The sequence below is a fragment of the Leucoraja erinacea genome, chromosome 28 (genome assembly GCF_028641065.1).
Source record: "Leucoraja erinacea ecotype New England chromosome 28, Leri_hhj_1, whole genome shotgun sequence".
Lineage (NCBI taxonomy): Eukaryota > Metazoa > Chordata > Chondrichthyes > Rajiformes > Rajidae > Leucoraja > Leucoraja erinaceus.
Window position 1 is genome coordinate 27,740,159 of NC_073404.1, and position 23,211 is coordinate 27,763,369.

General features: G+C 47.7%; 1 protein-coding gene across 1 annotated transcript in view; it reads left to right on the forward strand.

The window, feature by feature from the left end:
• Positions 1 to 23,211, forward strand: part of pitpnm3 (PITPNM family member 3) — a 232,046-nt gene that overhangs the window by 106,385 nt on the left and 102,450 nt on the right. The window contains 1 exon segment of the mRNA XM_055658116.1: positions 22,923 to 22,999. Within this exon segment, the coding sequence (XP_055514091.1) occupies positions 22,923 to 22,999 (77 nt within the window).

Genomic DNA, 23,211 nt, shown 5'->3' on the forward strand with positions numbered 1-23,211 from the left:
GAGAAGCTTCTTCAGTCTGAGTCTTCTTCAGTAGGGTGGAGAATATTGGAAGGGAGGTCGAAGTGGGGCAAATCCAGGCAAGTGATAGGTGGATACAGGAGGGAGGGGGTGGTGTAGGTGGGACGGGGTGTAGGGTGGGTGTGGGGGAGGGGGTATAGGGTGGGGGGTTACTTTACACACTATCATTTGGCTTAGTCAGCAAAGTAATGGAAACTTGCTGACAAATCACCTTGATTGTGCGTGAAATGGCTGTGGCCATATTACAAGACTGTGCGTAGGAAGAAAATCTGACATGTTTTGCCCTAAAGCAGAACGTGGGAACCTGAAATGAACACTGAACATGTCCAGCATGTCAGGCAGCATCTGTGGCACCTTGCCTGTGGCCCTTGTGGCTAAGGGGATCAGGGAGTATGGAGAGAAGGCAGGTACGAGATACTGAGTTGGATGATCAGCCATGATCATATTGAATGGCGGTGCAGGCTCGAAGGGCCGAATGGCCTACTCCTGCACCTAATTTCTATATTTCTATGTTTCTATGTAAAATAGAAATTACATTCCAGGCTGTGACTTTGTCACCGAGGCCACATTGTTAAAATTTCAGTTCAGTTCAGTTTAGTTTTTTGTCTCGTGTACCGAGGTACAGTGAAAAGCTTTTGTTGCGGAAAGACAATACGTGGTTACAATCGAGCCACAGATTTCCACAGATGCTGCCTGACTTAATGCGTGTGTCCTCATGTTTTGTTTTCATTACGACTGATTTTGCCAAATTGGAGCTGGTACTGAACAAAAATATAGGTCGGTGTGGTCGCTGAGAGCTGGCTGCCCTGCCAGCAGCGTGTTAGTCAATTCTACTTTTTTTTTTTTTTTTTTGGTATGTCCAAGTGTTTGTTTTAATGTCTCTCGTTGTGTCGTGTGTGTAGGGTGATGAGGGGGGTTAAGGGGGGGAACCACTTTTGGTCGCCTCCTCCACTGAGAGGGGACTTTTTCCACGTAGCCTCCCTCACGGCCGAACACCAAGGATTGGTGTGGCCTTTCCCGGAGACGGGCCCTGGAGCTTCAGCAGTGGGCGCAGCGTGAAGCTTTCATCGCAGAGTGGGCGAGCGAGCGATCGCCGAGGGTCGCCAGAAGGGAGTGCCATGATCGCTGGCCCGCGGCAGCGTGAAGCCGACAGCCTGAAGCCGGTCTGCGAAGATTCCAGCTGGAAACTCCGGGCCTACATCATCCCTGGAGAAGAGCTGCGACCACCGGCCCGTGGCCTACAACAGCTTGAAGCCGCGGTCTCTGGTAGGGAAGCACCAATTCGGGACTTACCTTGCCTGTTCATCTGGCCGCCCGCAGCGGCGACTGCAGCGGGTTGAGGTCCCGACCACGGGGAAAAATGGAGGAGGACTGACTAAACCTTGTGCCTTCCACCACAGTGATGAATGCTGTGGTGGATGTTTGTGTGTTCAATTTTTTCTTGTGTATTGTGTGTTCTTTTTTATTGTACCGCTGCTGGCAAATTCATTTCACTGCACTTCATTGTGTATGTGACGAATAAATCTGACTATTGACTTTTCACTACTGAAACATATTTCATGCAGCACAGTAAATTGCCAGAGGGATGTTGTAATCTGCAAAAATGCACTGACTAGGTGGGCCGAAGGGCCTGCTTCCGTGCTGTATCTCTCAAGTCTAAAGGGCAAGGAGGTAACAAATCAGTGACATTCAAAAAAAGAAAAATAATCAATTAGTTTCTCTGTGTAAATAGTAAATGGAGTTTCCTAATGTACATTCATGAAGGATTTGCATGAATCTTAACTCCCCTTCCCATTCTGTCCTGGGCCTCCTCCACTCTCAGAGTAAGGTCACGTGCAAATTGAAGGAAAAGCAACCTCTTATTTCATTTGGGCAGCGTACAACCCCAGCGGTATGAATATTGATTTCTCTCAATTCAAATTATCCTCGCATCCCCTCTCTCTCCGTCCCTCCCCCACCCGAGTCATCCTGAGAGTTTCACTGTTCGTATCCCTTCGTTATCACCTCTTTCACAGCCAACAATGGACCATTGTGGGCTCCACCTTTTCCGGCGGGTCATCAGTACCGGCTGTGTCCCTTTAGTTTCCTCTCTCCCCTGACTCTCAGTCTGAACAAGGGTCTCGACCCGAAACGTCACCTATTCACGTTCTGCGGAGAGGTTCTGCCTGACCCGCTGAGTTACTCCAGCTCTTTGTGTCATTCTTTGTGGAGGACCTGATCTCCTGGCAAGATGCTTTGTGCAGATCACAATTGCTTGAGAAATCTACAGTTCTCCGGTCATGAGAAGTAGTGGATGGTGTTTCAGCTGAAACTGTGCAGGTTCACTAACATTAAATGATCCTGTCTTTGGAGCTTTGATTTGCACCGAAATCAATACTATCCCTTTGCCAAATGCCAACAGTGCATTCCTTCCACGCTCAATGAGAATTGGCCAATTAATTATCTGATTTATCCAATTAAATGGTTACGAAAGAACTGCGGATGCTGGAAAAATCGAAGGTAGACCGAAATGCTGGAGAAACTCAACGGGTGAGGCAGCATCTATGGAGCGAAGGAATAGGTGACGATTCAGGTCGAGACCCTTCTCCAGTCAGAAGAAGGGTCTCGACCCGAAACGTTGCCTATTTCCTTCGCTCCATAGATGCTGCTGCACCCGCTGAGTTTCTCCAGCATTTTTGTGTACATTCTGCAGTTCCTTGCCACTCATACAATCAGTCAATTAGTCTAATATCAAAGGAGAGAGGCTGTCCTTGGATGTAAATTGGAAATGTTACCTGTTCCCTTCTTTCCGGAGATGCTGCCTGACCCGCTGAGTTACTTCAGCATTTTGTGTCTTATCACCGGCCATCGATTACCCCACTGCCTCTCTGATCATCGATTATTCCACGATTCACACCAGTTCCACGTTATAGAAACATAGAAATTAGGTGTAGGAGTAGCCATTCGGCACTTCGACCATTGCATTGGCTCAAAGGGCCAAATGGCCTACTCCTGCACCTATTGTCTATTGAAATTAACATAGAACTAGTGTGAGTGGTTGGTCAATGGCCAGTGTGAGTAGGAAGGACGAAGTAACTATTTCCATGTTGTATCTCCGAACTAAACTAAAACATTGACTGTATTTCTGTTTGAGCTAATTGGCCGGCTGAAACTGGAGAATAGTGAAAGGCTTGGACAGAGTGGACAGAGTTCTAATCTCAGAATTAAAGGACGTTCTTTCAGGAAGGAGATGAGAAGAGATTTCTATAGTCAGAGGGTGGTGAATCTGTGGAATTCATTGCTACAGAAGGCTGTAGAGGCCAAGTCAATGGATATTATTATGGCAGAGATAGATAGATTATTGATTAGTACGGGTGTCAGGGGTTATGGGGAGAAGGCAGGAGAATGGGATTAGGAGGAAGAGATAGATCAGCCATGATTGAATGGCAGAGTAGACTTGATGGGCCGAGTGGCCTAATTATGCTCCCATCGCTTATGAATGATCTGAACATTTAGATGGGCTTCATTGTAACCAGATTGAACACAGCAAAGGATTAAGCCAATGCATAATGGGATTTGGATAGAGTGGATGTTCATAGCAGTAGCCCAGAGCAGTCTGTTTTGTGGTCTTTTTAGACTTCTGATAATTAATAATTGTGTATGTGAAGCTACTTCTGGTGAAGCATTTCCACTCAAAGCATTTTTTTGTGCCTCGCTGACTGATAATCCTGTTTGAAGCAAATGAGATGTATTGTTCCAATGCTTGTTTATAGACATAAAATGCTAGAGGAACCCAGCGGGACAGGCAGCGTCTCTGGAGAGAAGGAACGGGCGACGTTTCGGGTCGGGACCCCTTCTCCAGACTGGGAGTCGGGGGAGAGGGAGACTAAAGATACCTTGTTGTCACCTTCCCCTCAGCTAACCACGCACCGTTCTACATTTTCCTTGACCAGCGACTGCTTTGATCTGGCGTCTTCACACCTTACCCTTCCATACCTCTAGTCTCCCTCTCTCTCCCCTGACGGTCAGGCTGAATAAGGGCCTCGACCATTCTTCTCCCCAGAGAACCAGTGCCTGTCCCGCTGAATTACTCCAGCATTTTGCGTCTATCTTTTTGATACAGTCTGACAATAGACAATAGACAATAGACAATAGGTGCAGGAGTAGGGCATTCAGTCCTTCGAGCCTGTACCGCCATTCAATATGATCATGGCTGATCATCCAACTCAGTATCCTGTACCTGCCTTCTCTCCATACCCCCTGATCCCTTTAGCCACAAGGGCCACATTTAACTCCCTCTTAAATATAGCCAATGAACTGGCCTCAACTACCTGATCATCCCCAATCAGTACCCCGTTCCTACCTTCTCCCCATATCCCCTGACTCCGCCATCTTTAAGAGTCCTATCCAGCTCTCTCTTGAAAGTATCCAGAGAACCTGCCTCCACTGCCCTCTGAGGCAGAGAATTCCACAGACTCACAACTCTCTGTGAGAAAAAGTGTTTCCTCTTCTCCATTCTAAATGGCTTACCCCTTATTCTTAAACTGTGGCCCCTGGTTCTGGACTCCCCCAACATCGGGAACATGTTTCCTGCCTCTAGCGTGTCCAAACCCTTAACAATCTTATAAGTTCCAATAAGAATCCCTCTCATCCTTCTAAACTCCAGAGTGGACAAGCCCAGCCGCTCCATTCTCTCAGCATATGACAGTCCCGCCATCCCGGGAATTAACCTTGAAAACCTACGCTGCACTCCCTCAATAGCAAGAATGTCCTTCCTCAAATTTGGGGACCAAAACTGCACACAATACTCCAGGTGTGGTCTCACTGGGGCCCTGTACAACTGCAGAAGGACCTCTTTGCTCCTATACTCGACTCCTCTTGTTATGAAGGCCAACATGCCATTCGCTTTCTTCACTGCCTGCTGCACCTACATGCTTACTTTCATAGACTGATGGACAAGGACCCCCAGATCCCGTTGAACTTCCCCTTTTCCCAACTTCCCAACGCCATTTAGATAATAATCTGCCTTCCTGTTTTGGTTAGTTGGAACCAAGTTGGGGGAAAATGCGTGGAGAAATCCACTGCAGAATTCTTTGCTTTGTTCCCTAGCTCCAGTGTCAACAGACAAGACTCTCCAGGGACCTCTCATCGTTTAATTGGCTTCTCCCATATCTTCGGGCTCAATTCTCTCGTTTTTATGTGCTTTGCTCCGATTCACTAATTAATCCGTCGGCTCCTTCAAGAGACGCACGGGTTCGGGCTTCGTTCCTGGCCGTTTCCGCGCAGTTGAACCGTGTGTGCAAACATCTGAAAAACTCCCCCGAGGCGTCAAGCGTTGTCTCGGGAACTCAGTTGTCAAAAAACCAAAGCGATCCTTCCACTGGCAAAGTGACAGGATTTAACGCCAGTCCATCGCTGTTCAGTATCACCAATTGCTGGACCAGCCTGTTTTAAAATTTAAACAGAATTAGTTGAGACTCTTACCATTTGTTGCAAATTGACTAAGTGAGGTGCCTGTGGACTCATTAGTGATTCCGAGCAATATTTCTGGGGACGAGAGCCAATTAAAGTATTATTTTCGCTGCTCTCTTTGGTTGCATGCTGAAAAACATGAGCAATTATATAATTCGCAAGCACAATATCTTTGGCCCGTTAATTGCCTGACAGTGTGATATGTAGGGAAGGAACTGCAGATGCTGGTTGAAACTGAAGATAGACACAAAAAGCTGGAGTGACTCAGCGGCAACATCAGTGCGATCGATCGCTGTGTGTTATCTAGTGCGGTGAGTAAGCGAGCCTTCGTTACCTTTGGTATGTGGCAGTTTCACAGCAAGTCCGTTGAGGGTAACAGTTGAACTGTAGAAAGAAAAGAACTGCAGATGCTGGCTTATACTAAAGAAAGACCCAAAGATAGTGTGGCACAGTGGCACAGCGGTACAGCTGCTGCCTTGCAGCACCAGAGACCCGGGTTCGATCCTGACTACGGGTGCTGTCTGTACGGAGTTTGCACGCTCTCCCCGTGACCTGCGTGGGTTTTCTCCGACATCTTCGGTTTCCACTGGGGTGGCGTTTTGGGTCGCGTTTCATTTTTGTAGAGCTGTGCTCTTCCAACTGTCTGTTTTAGTTTTAGTTTTAATTTTAGTTTAGTTTATAGTCACGTGTACCGAGGTACAGTGAAAAGCCTTTGCCGTGTGCTAACCAGTCAGCGGAAAGACAATACATGATTACAATCGAGCCATTTACAGTGCACAAATACATGAGAGGGGAATAACGTTTAGTGCAAGGTAAAGTCCGATCAAGGATAGTCCGAGGGTCACCAATGAGGTGGATAGTAGTTCAGCACTGCTCTCTGGTTGTGGTAGGATGGTTCAGTTACCCGATAACAGCTGGGAAGAAACTGCCCCACAATCTGGAGGTGTGCGTTTTCACACTTCTGTTCCTCTTGCCTGATGGGAGAGGGAGTGGCCGGGGTGCGACTGGTCCTTGATGATGCTGCTGGCCTTGCCGAGGCAGCGCGAGGTGTAGATGGAGTCAATGGAAGGGAGGGAGGTTGGTTGGCGCGATGGTCTGGGCTGCGTCTTTTTTTGTGAATGGGCAAGTATGCCGAGATTAATAGCCCTGTCCCACTGTACGAGTTCATTCCAAGAGCTCTCCCAGGTTTAAAAAAAACAAAAAAAACAAACTCGTGGTAAGCACGGAGAATGAACGTAGCGGGTACATCGGAGCTCGGGGACGTCTCTTAGCGGCTCTTAACGCTAACGGCAGGTGCTCGGGAAGACTCGCTAACGGCAGGTAAGCTCGGGAAGACTCGTGAAGATTTTTCAACATGTTGAAAAATGTCCACGAGAGCCCCGAGTTGACACAAAAAAGCTGGAGTAACTCAGCGGGACGGACAGCATCTCCGGAGAGAAGGAACGGGTGACGTTTCGGGCCGAGACCCTGCTTGGCGACGGTGCTCGTTGCTATTGCCCTCGTCTCTCATCGATCCACTCCTATCACCGCACCTGTGACCCTGATCTGTGCAAGCTCAGCCGGCAAGCTGCACCAGCACGCCCGTCCCTCTCAGACAGCTGGCTGGTGCAGTGTAAGCGAGGCTTAGTTCATTAAATGGAACGAGGGCTCACAAGTTGGCCAAGGATGTGATTATCCACTCTGTCTCTGCCTCTGGGGGTCTCAGATGGAACATTTGGATTCCAACAAATAAGCCTTCGGAACATATTCCTTTCCTCATGGAGCAGAAAGTAAATTAAACAATTATTTGTTTTCAAAATTAGTTTTTTTTAAATCAGTGTACATAATTATTGGATCACATTCTTTCATTTCCACTCTCCTTTCATTTCATATCCCCCCCCTCCCCGCCCCCCCGCTTCTCTAGCTCTGATTATTGTGTCCAGTTCTGGGCACCGTGTTATAGGAAAGATGTTTTCATGCTGGAAGAAGTACAGAGAAGATTTACGAAGATGTTGCCAGGACTAGCGGGTCTGAGCCTCAGGGAGAGGAGCAGCAAAGAGAAAATCCACACAGGTCACGGGGAGACCATGCAAACTCCACACGGACAGCGTCTGTCTCGAACCCGGGTCCCCAGTGCTGTGAGGCAGCAGCTCTACCGCTGCGCCACAGTTTGGATTGAGAATGCGGGATTTAACCTGTTGCAGTTATACGTTGCCGCCATATTAGATACAAGCTGAAGGGAAGGTCTCTTGATGTTTGAACATGAATCATAGTAGGTTTATGTTTGAGATATTCGTTAATAATTGCCGTTTCAATAATTCCTTCAGTTTTTTTGCTGGACAGGTTTTTGTGATTTACATTCCAGACTTTGAACAGCTGAAGACAGATTCATAAGTAAGATTAGATAGGATTCTATTGAATAATTGGACATTTTGAGTTAATCCCGGAGATATTTAATCTGCTAACCGCGGTGCTTGAGGATTTCTAGCTCGTCGATGAACATTTGGAGTTTTGATTGAAATATTGGAGCTAATTCTGGCAGCTTTGATTTGTTCCCACTTCACTAACTCAATACAGATGAAAGGTCTGTATCTCATTTTCCGATATGCAACATAATTAACTCCCAGAATTATGTTTTGCACGACTTCGGCAATTTTCCCTGAAAGATTCTGATAAAGTGTAGTCTTGCCTGGGTACTAGTTAAACCAACGCTGCAGAAACAGAACTGCGGGTGCTGGTTTATACCAAAGATAGATAGATACAAAGTGCTGGAGCAACTCAAACGGGTCAGGCAGCACCTCAGGAGAGGGGTCCAGACCCGAAACATTACCTATCCTCTTTCAACCAGAGAAGGACGGCAGGGTGGCACAGTGGTAGAGTTGCAGCCTCACAGCGTCAGAGACCCGGGTTCGATCCTGACTACGGGTGCTTGCCTGTACGGAGTTTGTACGTTCTCCCCGTGACCTGCGTGGGTTTTCTCCGGGTGCTTCGGCTTCCCCCCACACTCCAAAGACGCACAGGTTTGTAAATTAATTTGCTTGGTAAAATTGTAAATTGTCCCTGCCTCAACTAGGAGAGTGTTAAGGGTCTGTCCCACGAGCATGCGACTCCATGCGGCAAGCGCGGCCTAACGTGGTCGCTTGAGCCGTGCGGCCTCGCGGGGCCGGTCCCACTTCGATCGCCGGAGCCGTATGGAGTTGTGCGGAGCTGGTCCCGACATCGCGCGGGGCTCTGAAAAACTGACCGTGTTCAAAAATTCCGCGCGGAAACGGCCTGCCGGCCCGCAACCGCCTCGACGCCGTACGTCACGCGCGAACTTCCCGCGGACTTTGCTCGAACTGCATGTCACTCACTCGACCTCCGCGCGACCCCCGCTTCTGGTTTGGTCGCGCTTGCCGCATGCAGTCGCATGCCCGTGGGACAGGCCCTTTAGTGTGCGGGGATCGCTGGTCGGTGCGGACCTGGTGGGCCGAAGGGCCTGTTTCCGTGCTGTATCTCTAAACTAAACTCAAGTACACGTACAATTGGCATTGCCGACAGGAAGTTAGAATAAGGTAGTAAGAGCTAAATGCCTGGAGATTCATTCCCAGTGGGTTGCATTAAAATGCCGTGCGGTGAGTATATTTTGTACCACGCCTCTGATATTCATCTCCATTGGTATCAAGGGAAGCAATTTTCAGAAGCAGGATTGAGCAGATGGTTACACATAGACAGCGCGTATAGTGCAACTAATTGGGAATTAATTTCTCAGCAGAATTCTCTACATAATAAGGAATACCTTAAAGATGATTTATAACTTGCCAGAAATTAATGAAATTATTAACTCCACTGTCAATTCACGTTGGGCTACATCATAAATCACACGCACCGTAGTGTTTCCATGCAAATATTTTCTTGTTGGTTATCATCTGATCATCTGGGCCACGCCCTCTTCTCACTGCTACCTGGGGTCGCCAACGTTCCCACTCCCAAATAAGGGATAAAAGGCCAAAATACGGGACAAATTCCCCACAGCAATTCGTTGACTGACTCGGCCGTGGCTGGGTGAATGATGAGTTGGCCCGGGGTGCTGGACTGCACACAAAGCCCAACCGGCGGGCCAGCTGAGGAGTTTTGGCCCGGGACCATGCGCAAAGTCCGGCATTTAGTTGAGAAGGAGGGGGTGGTGGTGGTGTTGGCGGTAAGCGAAGCTGGCCGGGGCTGCCGACCGACGGGGCCACGGGCGAGGCGCTGCTGCTGCTGCTGCTGCTGCTGCACTCCACGGGCTGCACTACGTCGGGACGGGTGAGGCGGGGCCAGACGCAGCGCTCCAACCCGACAGTGCCCTCGACTTGAGTAGTAGCTGTAAAATACGGGACAAGGGCGGTCCCGTACAGGACAAACCAATATGGCCCCATATACAGGATGTCCCGGCTAATACGGGACAATTGGCAACCCTACAGCGACCATTGGGCGGGAGGTGTTCGTTTAGTTTAGGTCAGAGATACAGCGTGGAAACAAGCTGTCGAGGAAATTGACTTAAAGGAAAACCGGAAACTTGGAGTTTTGCTTCACGAGGCTTTGTTGCATGATAGCATGGAGAGATGGCGGATGTTAACTGCGCACCAATCCTCTGCTGTTGCGATAGTTATAGAGAACAGGAAACAACTCTTTTTTGCGGTTAGATACAAATTATATGAAAATATACTTGGTCCTTGGCGATATGTTTTCCTGTTATTACTCTCTACTACACGGTTATTAATTATTTCATTTGTCATAATATACTTTTTGTTTTCGTTAATCTTATTCAACAACGGATGGTCAGTACAAGGGCATTGTGACATTATTCTATCTCGTCTTTCAAACAGGCCCCGCTACTGCCCCCTCCCCGAGCCAATCATTAAACTCCCCCCGTGTCTGCGACGTTTCTGCGCTACTCGCGGCAGGGGGCGCGGGTGGTCGTCCCAGCAATTATTGTCGCGTTTCGTTCACCAACGCTACGCTTTCCCATAGACTAGCTTGAGAGAGACAACGCTCCACGATAATGAACACAGGTGCGAGATCGATAACGTGGCTGGAACCTGTTTTGCAAGATTCTCACGGCCTGTGTCGGTCCTGCCCATGTTAGACGTCCCAAAATGCAACAACTCAAGCTTCTCTGTATTAAATCCCATCAACCATTCCTTAGCCCACCCGGCCAATCGATCCAGATCCTGCTGCAATCGTTCACAACCATCCTCACTATCTGCGAAACCACCCACTTTTGTATCATCTGCAAACTTGCTAATCTTGCCCTGTATGTTCTCATCCAATTCATTGATATAGATGACAAACAGGAATAGGGCCACCACCGAACCCTGAGGTTCACCGCTAGTCACAGGCTTCCAGTCCGAGAAGCAACCTTCCACCATCACCCCCTGCTTCCTTCCATGAAGCCAATTTTCTATCAATTCAGATAAGAGCTAGATAGGCATCTTAAAGATAGTAAGGGGATATGGGGAGGATACAAGAACAGGGTACTGATTGGGGATGTTTGATCACATTGAATGGCAGTGCTGGCTCGAAGGGCTGAATGGCCTACTCCTGCACCTATTGTCTATTGTCTGTTGTCTATTGTCTATCTATCCTTGGATCCCAAGCAATCTAACCTTCCAGAGCAGCCTACCATGCATATCCTTGGTGATCTGATATACTATTGTTATAGATTTGATTTGTTATTTTTCATTCAGAGTCATAGAATCATAGACTCATGAAGCATGGCCCTTCGGTCCAACATGCCCACACCGGCCAACAATGCCACACGAGTCCCACCTGCGTGCGTTTGGTCCATATCCCTCCAAACCTGTCCTATCCATGTACCTGTCTAAATGTTCCTTAAACTTTGGGTTAGTCCCTGCCTCAACTACCTCCTCCGGCAGCTCGTTCCCAACACCCACCACCCTCTGTGTGAAAATGTTACCCCACAGATTCTTATTAAATCGTTTTCCCCTTCACCTTAAAGTTGTGTCCTCTGGTCCTCGATTCCCCTGCTCTGGGCAAGAGACTCTGTGCATCTACCTGATCTATTCCTCTCATGATTTGCAGTTATTTTAGATTGCAACTTAATTATATGAAATACAATTGTGACCAGGAACCTTTAGGATGTTGTCAATGCAATTCTTATGGATTTAATGGAACTCATAATATAATTTAGATCACAGGGAAATTGCACAAAGATGCTTTTTCGAAAAATACACAGAACAGAATTTAGCCTCTGGCTAAATTTTTGATCAAAATATTGGAGAGGAAGTTCAGAGTGGAAGGTAAATTGATTGATTGAAAGATACAGCATGGAAATGTTGACCATCGATCACCCGTTGATACCATTTTAGTTTAGTTTATGGTCTCAGCGGAAAAGGCAAGCATGTCTGGATCGAAGGAATGGGCGATGATTTGTGTCGAGACCCTTCCTTGAGGATTTGAGTACAGGAGCAGGGTGGTTCTACTGCAGTTGTACAGGGTCTTGTTGAGACCACACCTGGAGTATTGCGTACAGTTTTGGTCTCCTAATCTGAGGAAAGACATTCTTGCCATAGAGGGAGTACAGAGAAGGTTCACCAGACTGATTCCTGGGATGTCAGGACTTTCATATGAAGAAAGACTGGATAGACTCAGCTTGTACTCACTAGAATTTAGGAGATTGAGGGGGGATCTTATAGAAACTTACAAAATTCTTAAGGGGTTGGACAGGCTAGATGCAGGAAGATTGTTCCCGATGTTGGGGAAGTCCAGAACAAGGGGTCACAGTTTAAGGATAAAGGGGAAATCCTTTAGGACCGAGATGAGAAAAAAATTTTTCACACAGGGAGTGGTGAATGTCTGGAATTCTCTGCCACAGAAGGTATTTGAGGCCAGTTCATTGGCTATATTTAAGAGGGAGTTAGATGTGACCCTTGTGGCTAAAGGGATCAGGGGGTATGGAGAGAAGGCAGGTACAGGATACTGAGTTGGATGATCAGCCATGATCATATTGAATGGCGGTGCAGGCTCGAAGGGCCGAATGGCCTACTCCTGCACCTATTTTCGATGTTTCTATGTTTTTATGTTTCCTCAGGCTGGTCCTGTCAGTGTTTAGTTTAGTTTATTGTCACGTGTACCGAGGGACAGTGAAAAGCTTTTGTTGCGTGCTAACCAGTCAGCGGAAAGACATGATTACAATCGAGCCATTTACAGTGTACAGATACGTGATGAGTGAATAACATTTCGTGCAAGGTAAAGCTAGTAAAGTAAGTAAGTAGGTTTATTGGCCAAGTATTCACATACAAGGAATTTGCCTTGGTGCTCCGCCCACAAGTAACAACATGACATTCAGTGACAGTTACGACTGACTCAGAAAACACTAAACATTAATAATAATAAAACATTAATGATAAAACACCATTGATCAGACAGGTGAACCAACAAAATACCAGATCAAAGGGAGGCTACAGATTTTTGGCTGTTGAGTAGAGCAACTACTCGTGGATAAAAACTACCCGTTTTTATGTCTGGCTGTGGCAGCTTTGACAGTCCGGAGTCGCCTTCCAGAGGGAAGTGATTCAAAGAGTTTGTGGCCAGGGTGAGAGGGGTCAGAGATGATCTTGCCCGCTCGCTTCCTGGCCCTTGCAGTGTGCAGTCCGCTCAAAGACAGTTCGAGGGTCACCCATCAGATAGATTTAGGTGGGACGAGTGTAAATGGGGCATGTTGGTTGGCTTGGGCTAGTTGTAACTCAGCGGGACCGGCAGCATCTCTGGAGAGAAGGAATGGATGACGTTTCGGGTCAAGACCCTTCTTTCAGACTGAAGAAGAGTCTCGACACGAAACATCACCCATTGCTTCTCTCCAGGGATGCTGCCGGGCCCGCTGAGTTACTCCAGCATTTTGTGTCTATCTTCAAATGACGTCACGTGCTCCAGCCGGCTGTGCGGGCGCGTGAAGTCGCTCACGACCTTCACAGGACCGTCGCACCTCAACGCGACCACGAGGTTGCGTAGTTAGCGTGCCAAGGACACGCAAGTGGGACAGGGGCTAAGTGGGACCGAGCAGCTAACACGCCCCTGACTATGTAATAAATCCCACCCTCACAATTCCGTGCAGACTAAAATATAAAGGCAAGTGCCATGATTAACAACACACAAAATAAAGCCAAATGGCCACGACATACCGGCACCTGTTCAATGTTCACTGTTTTTTGAGCATTATGTTAATTGATGTCCAGATTTATGGTAATTGAGGTTTCCATCACCCCCCATCCTCCCCTCCCCTCCCCATTCCCTCCAGAGTCAGATACTGCACCAGATTACCCCGTGCATCAGCACTTGTGTCTGACATTCAGACCCTGAATGGTGCAACATGACACTTAAGGACTAATCCTTGTTGATCTGACGATTTATTCCAATGCAGTGATAAATAATATGAGGATTAGCTGCGTTGGGCCCAATCAATAAGATCAGAGAGCTGGTGTCATCTGCCATAACTTGTGTCAAGGATTTCAGCGACAAGAGAAACTACATATCGGCCTTCACGCAAACACGGTTCACAAATGATCGGCACAACATTCTGGAGTAACTCTGCGGGTCAGGCGGCATCTACAGAGAATAAAGGGTGGCTGATATTTTGGGTCGGGATCCTTCTTCAGACTGGAGTGCGGGGGGGGGGGGGGGGGCAGGGGGGGCAGGGGAGGAGGGGGGAGATGAGGATCAAGGCCGGATGAGGGCCTTGGTTCCACGTTGACCAAAATGTCCCATCTACAGGGCGGCACGGTGGCGCAGCGGTAGAATTGCTGCCTTACAGCGCCAGAGACCCGCCTTCCATCCTGACCACGGGTGCTGTCTGTACGGAGTTTGACCTTCTCCCCATGACCTGCGTGGGTTTTCTCCGGTTTCCAATGAAGGGTGGGAGAAAAATACAGGGGTGAGGTTTAATACTTGCAGGGGGAATACTTACTGATGGGCCGAAGGGACTCCTCCTGGGCTAGTACAGGCCAAAACTAGTGGTTTCAGGCAGGCCAAACAACTCATTTCATTTAATTTTCATTTCCATTTCCATTTCAATTTCAAGCACGGGCAGGCCAAACAACTCATTTCATTTTAATTTAATTTAATTTCATTTCCATTGCCATTTCAGTTTCAAGCACAGGGCAGGCCAAACAACTGATGGGCCGAAGGGACTCCTCTTGGGCTAGTACAGGCCTGATGGGCCGAAGGGGCTCTTAAAAAAAAAACAAAGTTAGAAAGCCATTTAGAACGGAGATGAGTAAACACTTTTTCCCCACAGAGAGTTGTGAGTCTGTGGAATCCTCTGCCTCAGAGGGCTGTGGAGGCTGGTTCTCTGGTTAGTTTCAAGAGAGAGCTAGGTAGAGCTCTTAAAGAGTCAGGGGATATGGGGAGGAGGCAGAGACGGGGAGCTGATTGTGGATGATCAGCCATGATCGCATTGAATGGTGGTGCTGGCTCGAAGGGCCGAATGGCCTCCTCCTTCATCTTTTGTCTATTGTCTAAGTCCACCACTGAGCCTGCAGCCACTGTGTGTTTGGGCATTCTAAAATATCTTGGCAGATAGAGGGATATGAAGGATTAAGGCTGCAATTCCCCAGCATACATGATATTGGCAGTAAAACTGCAATTAACTATCCTGCTACCATATTTGACACTGCATTCTGAAAAAATGAATAGGACCATTACAATTATGAGATTCGAAATGTTTGGGGGAAAAGTCAATGCCTGCTGCCAAAGCTAGAGGACATTTGAAATATATCCATATTAAAAATTAATTGTGAATCAATCTGATGTGAGAGTCATAGCATTATTACAGCGTGAAAACAGGTCCACCGACCAACATGCCCTATCTACACTAGTCCCACCTGCCTGCGTTTGGCCCATATCCCTCTAAACCTGAGATAGACACAAAATGCTGGAGTAACTCAGTGGGACAGGCTGCATTTCTGGAGAGAAGAAATGGGTGACATTTCTTCAGACCCGACCCGAAATGTCACCCATTCCTTCTCTCCAGAGATGCTGCTAGTCCCGCTGGGTTACTCCAGCATCTTATGTTTATTGTTGGTTTAAACCAGCACCTACGGTTGACACCTTTCCCGTATTAGCCGGGACATCCCGTATTTTGGGCTAAATTGGTTTGTCCCGTACGGGACCGCCCTTGTCCCGTATTTGACCACTACTACTCGGGTCGAGGGGACTGTCGGGTCAGAGCGCCGCGTCTGGCCCCTGCCTCACCTGGTACCAACGTAGTGCAGCCCATGGAGTGCAGCAGCAGCAGCAACGCCTCGCCCGTGGCCCCGTCGGTTGGCAGCCCGGCCAGCTGTCCGACCTTCGCTTACCGCCGACACCACCACCACCCACTCCTTCTCACGGCCGATCATTGGTTCACGAGTTGGATGGGGGGCCGGACTTTGCACGCGGCCCCTGGGCCAAAACTCCTCAGCTGGCCCGCCGGCTGGACTTTGTGTGCAGTCCAGCACCCGGGCCCACTCACCATTCACCCTGCCACAGTCGAGTTGGTCAACGAATTGCCGTTGTGAATTTGTCCCTTTGACCTTTTGTCCCTTATTTGGGAGTGAGAAAGTTGGCGACCCCTAATCCCACCTGCAGTTCCCTCCAAACCTATCCTATCCATGTACCTGTCTAACTGTTTCTTAAACGTTGGGATAGTCCCTGCCTCAACTACCTCCTCTGGCAGCTCGTTCCATACACCCACCGATCTTTGTGTAAGAAAAAGTTGCCCCTCATGTGTTAGTTTTTTGAGATTCATCTTTCTCTTCTTTTATGTTGCTGAAATGAGCCTTTGAACCATCTGACTCTGAATTATCAGTCTCTTCACCACAGTGTGATGAGGTTCTCCTCCCTGATATTGTGGCCAATCGTAATAGGAGCTTTGTATCGTGAGTGGAACTGTGTGAAAATGTGTCCAAAGGTCTTGTGGAAAAGCTTTACTTTTAGTTTTAAGTTTTAGAGATACAGCGCGGAAACAGGCCCTTCAGCCCACCGAGTCCGCACAGCCCAGCGATCCCTGCACATTACACTATCACACACACACACACACACACGCACGCACGCACACACACACACACACACGACAATTTACACATACACCAAGCCAATTAACCTACAAACCTGTACGTCTTTGGAGCGTGTGAGGAAACCAAAGATCTTGGAAAAAAACCCATGCAGGTCACGGGGAGAACGTACAAACTCCGTCCAGACTGCACCCATAGTCGGGATCGAACCCGGGTCTCCGGCGCTGCAAGCGCTGTAAGGCAGCGACTCTACCGCTGCGCCAACATAGCCGCCAAGCTTCTAAGGATCAAGCTTCTAAAAAACTACATAGTCAATACAGGAGCATATCTAATTTTCTCAATGTCCTGCTCAAGCCTTTTTGAAAGTACCTAGACCAATAAATAGGCTTAAGTATAATATGTAATAGGTTTGTGTTCGAGTGTGGCTGTTTAAATGAGTCCAGACCAGAAATATCATTCTGTATTTGTGTACACACTGGTACTGAGGCAATATTTAACATGAAATCAAAATTGATGTTCAGTGATTTCAAAATTATAGAGTCACACAGATTGGAAACAGGCCCATCAGCCCCACTTGCCCACACCGACCAACATGCCCCATCTACACTAGTCCCAGCTGCCTGCGTTTGGCCCATCTCCCCCCAAACCTGTCCTATCCATGTGCCTGTCCATTTGCTTCTGAAACTCTGCGCTCGTCCCTGCCTCAATGACCATCTCCGGCAGATTGTTGCAACTTCTCATATTGTACACATTGGGGCTTCCAAATGCTCTCACAAAGTTATTTAAACTGCTCCTTAATAATTAATTATTGTGTACTGGCTTTGAATTCATGCAGAATCATTCGGGACACGTCAATGACAGGATTGTGTGTGTCATGGCAGTTTAATACAGTTTACTTTAGAGATACAGCGTGGAAGCAGGCCCTTCAGCCCACCAAGTCCGTGCCGACCAGCGATCCTCGCACGCTAAGGGGCCTGTCCCACTTGGGCGTCATTTGCACGTCATTTTCGCGGCATCATTTACGCGGCATCATCTACGCGTCACGCCACGCGCATGGTGTGTGGTGATGTAGGCAGTGACGCGTGGTTGCGCGCAGCGCCCCAGGATTTTGGAATGTACAATATCTTTGCGCGCCATCTGCACGATGCGCAAATGACATCCAAGTGGGACAGGCCCTTTAGCGTGCGAGGATCGCTGGTCGCCTCGGACCCTTAACACTACCCTACACACACTAGGGACAATTCATACCAAGCCAACTAAGCTACAAACCTGCACCTCTTTGGACTAATCATGGAATGATTGCAGTACAGCACGAGACCCTTTGGCCCATCAAGTCAATGCTATTTTTGTTGAAGGCTCACAATAACAAATGGATTCTTCTTTCTTTAGTGAACGATAGGAGTATCCCCCAGCCTGCTCAACCTCCCCCTGTAGCTCAGGCCCTCAAGTCCTGGCAACATCCTGGTAAATATTCTTTAACCCCTTTAAAGCTTGAGATACTGTTTTCAAGTTGTACACGGCCCTAGTGAGACCACACCTGGAGAGTTGTGCACAGTTTTAGTCCCCTAATTTGAGGAAGAACATTCTTGCTATTGAGGGAGTGCAGCGTGGGTTTACAAGGTTAATTCCCGGGATGGCGGGACTGTCATATGCTGAGAGAATGGCGTGGCTGGGCTTGTATACTCTGGAGTTTAGAAGGACGAGAGGAGATCTCATTGAAACATATAAGATTATTAAGGGTTTGGACACGCTAGAGTTCTTCAAAGTTCCACTTCAATAGAAAGTAAATCTGTTATCTGAAACGAGGAGAAAAATAGATTAACTACATCTCCTGCGTTACCGCTTGTTCTGCTCCCACCGACTGTTTTTTCAGTTTAGTTTAGTTTAAAGGAGATTTAACTTTGCACATAGACTGGTGTAGGCCTGGAAGGTGCTGCCAGGGGTGGTGGTAGATCTGATATTGGCATCTAAGAGGCTTTTAGATAGGCACATGGGTTGGCTGGGAATGGAGGGTTATGGATCAAGTGCTGGCAGAGCAGATTCATCGGCGGATACTCGAAACGAGTAGGACTGTCCTCTCCTCTCCATAGGGTCGTCTACTTGGGGGTCTGGAGATGTCTGTAGAGGCCGATCCGCGATCCACACACCTTGGTGCAGTGGAGACTAGTGGTGGTCGGTAGTTGTCGACCCCCCTTCCCTCTCTCCGTACGGTGCTGTTGCTTTGTCCATGCGACACAGCGCAGTTCCATTTCATGACGTGGAGCTCCTTCCTGCACGGATTTCCTCCAGGAGCGCCTGTCCAGTGCAATGTGCTCCCAGTTGCTCGATGTGATGTGGAATTTCTTCAGACTGTTCTTGATGTTGTCCTTGAAGCGTTTCTTTGGCCCGCCGGAGGCTCGTCGACCTTCCTTCAATTGGGAGTACGCAGAAGAGATTGGTTTAATTGGGCACCAATGACATTATCGGCCGAAGATAGACACAAAGTGCCGGAGTAACTCAGCGGGACAGGCGGCATCTCTGGAGAGAAGGAATGGGTGACGTTTCGGGTGGAGACACTTCTTCAGACATCATTTGAACAGTTCATTTTAGAAAGCATCTACCTGGAGCTTTCAATTACTCTAAATTTCACAGAAGAAATGCAATATCTAATCTTTGTAAAGATTATTGAGTTCAACAAGTCAAGGTTGCCAAGGAGGTTTTCTTTCTGGGCTAATTTAAATCGAGGTAACATGTCAAATGTCAGGTCTTTTCAACGGCTTGCACTTTTTGCTTGTTCTCTTCTCCCTTCTTTAATCTAAATATCACCCCAAAGGGTTTTCTACTTCCTAACCACAGTCTGCTGTTGTACAGGGCCCTAGTGAGACCACACCTGGAGTATTGTGTGCCGTTTTGGTCTCCAGATTTGAGGAAGGACATTCTTGCTATTGAGGGAATGTCATATGCTGAGAGAATGGAGCAGCTCTGGAATTTAGAAGGATGAGAGGGCATCTTGTTGAAACATATAAGATTATTAAGGGTTTGGACACGCTAGAGGCAGAAAACATATACCCGATGTTGGGGGAGACCAGAACCAGGGGCCACAGTTTAAGAATAAGGGGTATGCCATTTAGAACGTAGATGAGGAAACACTTTTTCACACAGAGAGTTGTGAGCCTGTGGAATTCTCTGCCTCAGAGGCCGGTTTTCTGGATACTTTCAAGAGAGAGTTAGATAGGGCTCTTAAAGATAGTCAGGGGATATGGGGAGAAGGCAGGAACTGGGTACTGATTGTGGATGATCAGCCATGATCACATTGAATGGCGGTGCTGGCCTGAAGGGCCGAATGGCCTACTCCTGCACCTATTGTCTATTGTCTATTGAGAAGCTTTAAATCAGCTTTGAACATAAAGTTATTGTTCGTTCAACCTATCACTGCTTTAAAAATACCAAATAACTTGCCCTCCGCAGCAATTAAATTGCACAGATTCACCACCCTTTGACTAAATATCTAGTAGAGATGAAGAGAGACAATAAAGATACTCTGGATGAGCTTTCTCTCTCCCCTCTACTACCCCCTAGATACTGCCTGACCCCTTGAGTTACTCAAGCACATTGTCCTTTTTTGTAAACCAGCATCTGCAGTTGTGTGTTTCTGCAGTTGAACCTTTAGCCCGTTCCAGCGCATTCTTCAGACTTTGTCTCCAATCACAAACGCACAGAGGCTCAGCTGGTAGAGCCGCTACCTCACGGCGCCAGAGACACGGGTTCGATCCCGACTTCAGGTGCTGTCCACGTGGAGTTTGCACGTTCTCCCTGTGACTACGTGGGTTTCCTCCGGGTGCCCCGGTTTAGAAACATAGAAACATAGAAAACAGGTGCAGGAGTAGGCCATTCGGCCCTTCGAGCCTGCACCGCCATTCAATATGATCATGGCTGATCATCCAACTCAGTACCCTGTACCTGCCTTCTCTCAATACCCCCTGATCCCTTTAGCCACAAGGGCCACATCTAACTCCCTCTTAAATATAGCCAATGAACTGTGGCCTCAACTACCTTCTGTGGCAGAGAATTCCACAGATTCACCACTCTCTGTGTGAAAAATATTTTTCTCATCTCAGTCCTAAAAGATTTCCCTCTTATCCTTAAACTGTGACCCCTCCCGCTTCACAACGATGTGCAGTTTCACAGGTTCATTGTAAATTGCCCCTTGTGTTTAGGGCGTGGGATAGCATAGAACTAGTGTGAACGGGTGATCAATGGTCGGCATGGACTCAGTGGGCCGAAGGGCCTGTGTAACCAAGTTGGACCTTCCAACCAATTACAATAAATTGCGGTTTGGATTATTCTGCCTTCCGACATTCCAGTTCCACATGAAGTGACGCTCATTATAGTTTGTGAAGCCAACATTCCACGACTTCAAAGTTACACTTCAATGGGAAGTAAACAAAAGCCTAATTGGGGATGTTATCTGAAAAGAGGAGAAAAAAAGATTAACTTCACCTCTCGCTTTGCCGTTTGTTCTGCTCCCTCCTGCTGTTTTTTTAGTTTTGTTTACAGTGCGGAAACAAGCCCTTCGGCCCACCGAGTCCGCGCCGACCAGCGATCCCCGCACATTAACTCTACCCTACACACACCAGGGACAATTTTTTAACATTCATATACATTTACACCAAGCCAATTAACCTACACACCAGTTTTTAAGAGAGAACTGCAGATGCTGGAGAATCGAAGGTTACACAAAAAAGCTGGAGAAACTCAGCGGGTGCAGCAGCATCTATGGAGCGAAGGAAATAGGCAACGTTTCGGGCCGAAACCCTTCGGTTTCGGCCCGAAACGTTGCCTATTTCCTTCGCTCCATAGATGCTGCTGCACCCGCTGAGTTTCTCCAGCTTTTTTGTGTAACCTACACACCAGCATTTCTTTGGAGTGTGGGGGGAAACCGAAGATCTCGGAGAAACCCACGCAGGTCACGGGGAGAACGTGCAAACTCCATACAGTCAGCACCCCTAGTCAGGATCGAATGTGGGTCTCAGGCGCTGAGAGGCAGTAACTCTACCCGCCACGTCATTATTTATCAATGGTTTATCTCATTAAAACTGTGGTTGTTAATGGCATGTATGCACTATAGACAATAGACAATAGGTGCAGGAGTAGGCCATTCGGCCCATCGAGGCAGACCGTCATTCACTGTGATCATGTCTGATCATCCCCAATCAGTACCCCGTTCCTGCCTTCTCCCCATATCCCCTGACCCTACTATCTTTAAGAGCTCTATCCAACTCTCTCTTGAAAGCATCCAGAGTATTGGCCTCCACCGCCCTCTGAGGCAGAGAATTCCACAGATTCTCAACTCTCTGGGTAAAAGAGTTTTTCCTCGTCTCCGTTCTAAATGGCCGACCCCTTATTTTTAAACTGTGGCCCGCGGTTCTGGACTCCCCCAACATCGGGAACATGTTTCCTGCTTCTAGCGTGTTCAATCCCTTAATAATCTTACAGGTTTCAATAAGATATCCTCTCATCCTTCTAAAATTCAAGCTTCAAGCTAAGTGTACAAGCCTATGTTTTTTTCCTATTATTTGCTGAACATACAAATGGTCTCAAACAAGGGGGCCGTGAATAATTTGATTATTTGGAACCAAATTAAGGGAAATACAGAATAAAAGCAACATTTGCTTGCTTGTGCCACGTATTATTTTAATTCTAATTAATTTGACATCAAACTCGTTAAACTCCCTCAAATGCCTCTCCGCTCTCATTGAAATGTCGTGCTGACTTGTTAGTTAATGACATTACGGGCAGCACGCACGGTGGTGCAGCGGTAGAGTTGATGCCTTACAGCGCTAGGGACCCGGGTTCAATCCTGACTTCTGGTGCGGAGTTTGTCCGTTCTCCCCGTGACCTGCGCGGCTTTTCTCCGAGATCCCCGGTTTCCACCCACACTCCACAGAGACGCAGCCCGGCGGCTGTCACTCGACTCAACAACGTACCTCGGTGACTGCCAATCACCACCCCCCCCCCCCCCCCCGGACACTTATTATTATTTATTCAAATCATTTGCTATGTCGCTCTTCCAGGGAGATGCTAAATGCATTTCGTTGTCTCTGTACTGTACACTGACAATGACAATTAAAATTGAATCTGAATCTGAATCTGTTTGGAGGTTAATTGGCTTGGTGTAAATGTAAGTTGGTGTGTGTGTGTGTGTGTGTAGGATAGTGTTAGTGTGTGTAGGATAGTGTTAGTGTGTGAGGATCGCTGGTCGGGGTGGGCCGAAGGGCCTGTTTCCACACCGTATCTCTAAACTTAACTAAACTAAACTACAGCTGCGCTTTAAGTGAACTACAAGCTATTGTTTCACAAGGTGAATTTCCAGATGTGTGAGATAAATTGGACCTTTGCACTAATTAAGTGAATTGGCCATTGGGTTTAATTGCGTAAACTGAAGGCAGTTTCTATTCATTGCAGGTGACATGTACAGAGACTCTCTCAGGCGGCAGCGATGTCCAACACAAGGCAGCATGGAAGGACAAGATGATCCGGAGGTATGTCATTTTCAACAAGTATGTACTTTTAATACAAGCATGTGAACGTCCAGTCACTGTTGTTGAATGCTAACACAAAACTCAGGCAGCTGTTGCAAGGTTTTAGTTTAGAGCTACAGTGAGAGAACAGGCCCTTCGGCCCACCGAGTCTGTGCGGACCGGCGATCCCCGCACACTAACACCATCTTGCACACGCTAGGGACAATTTATAA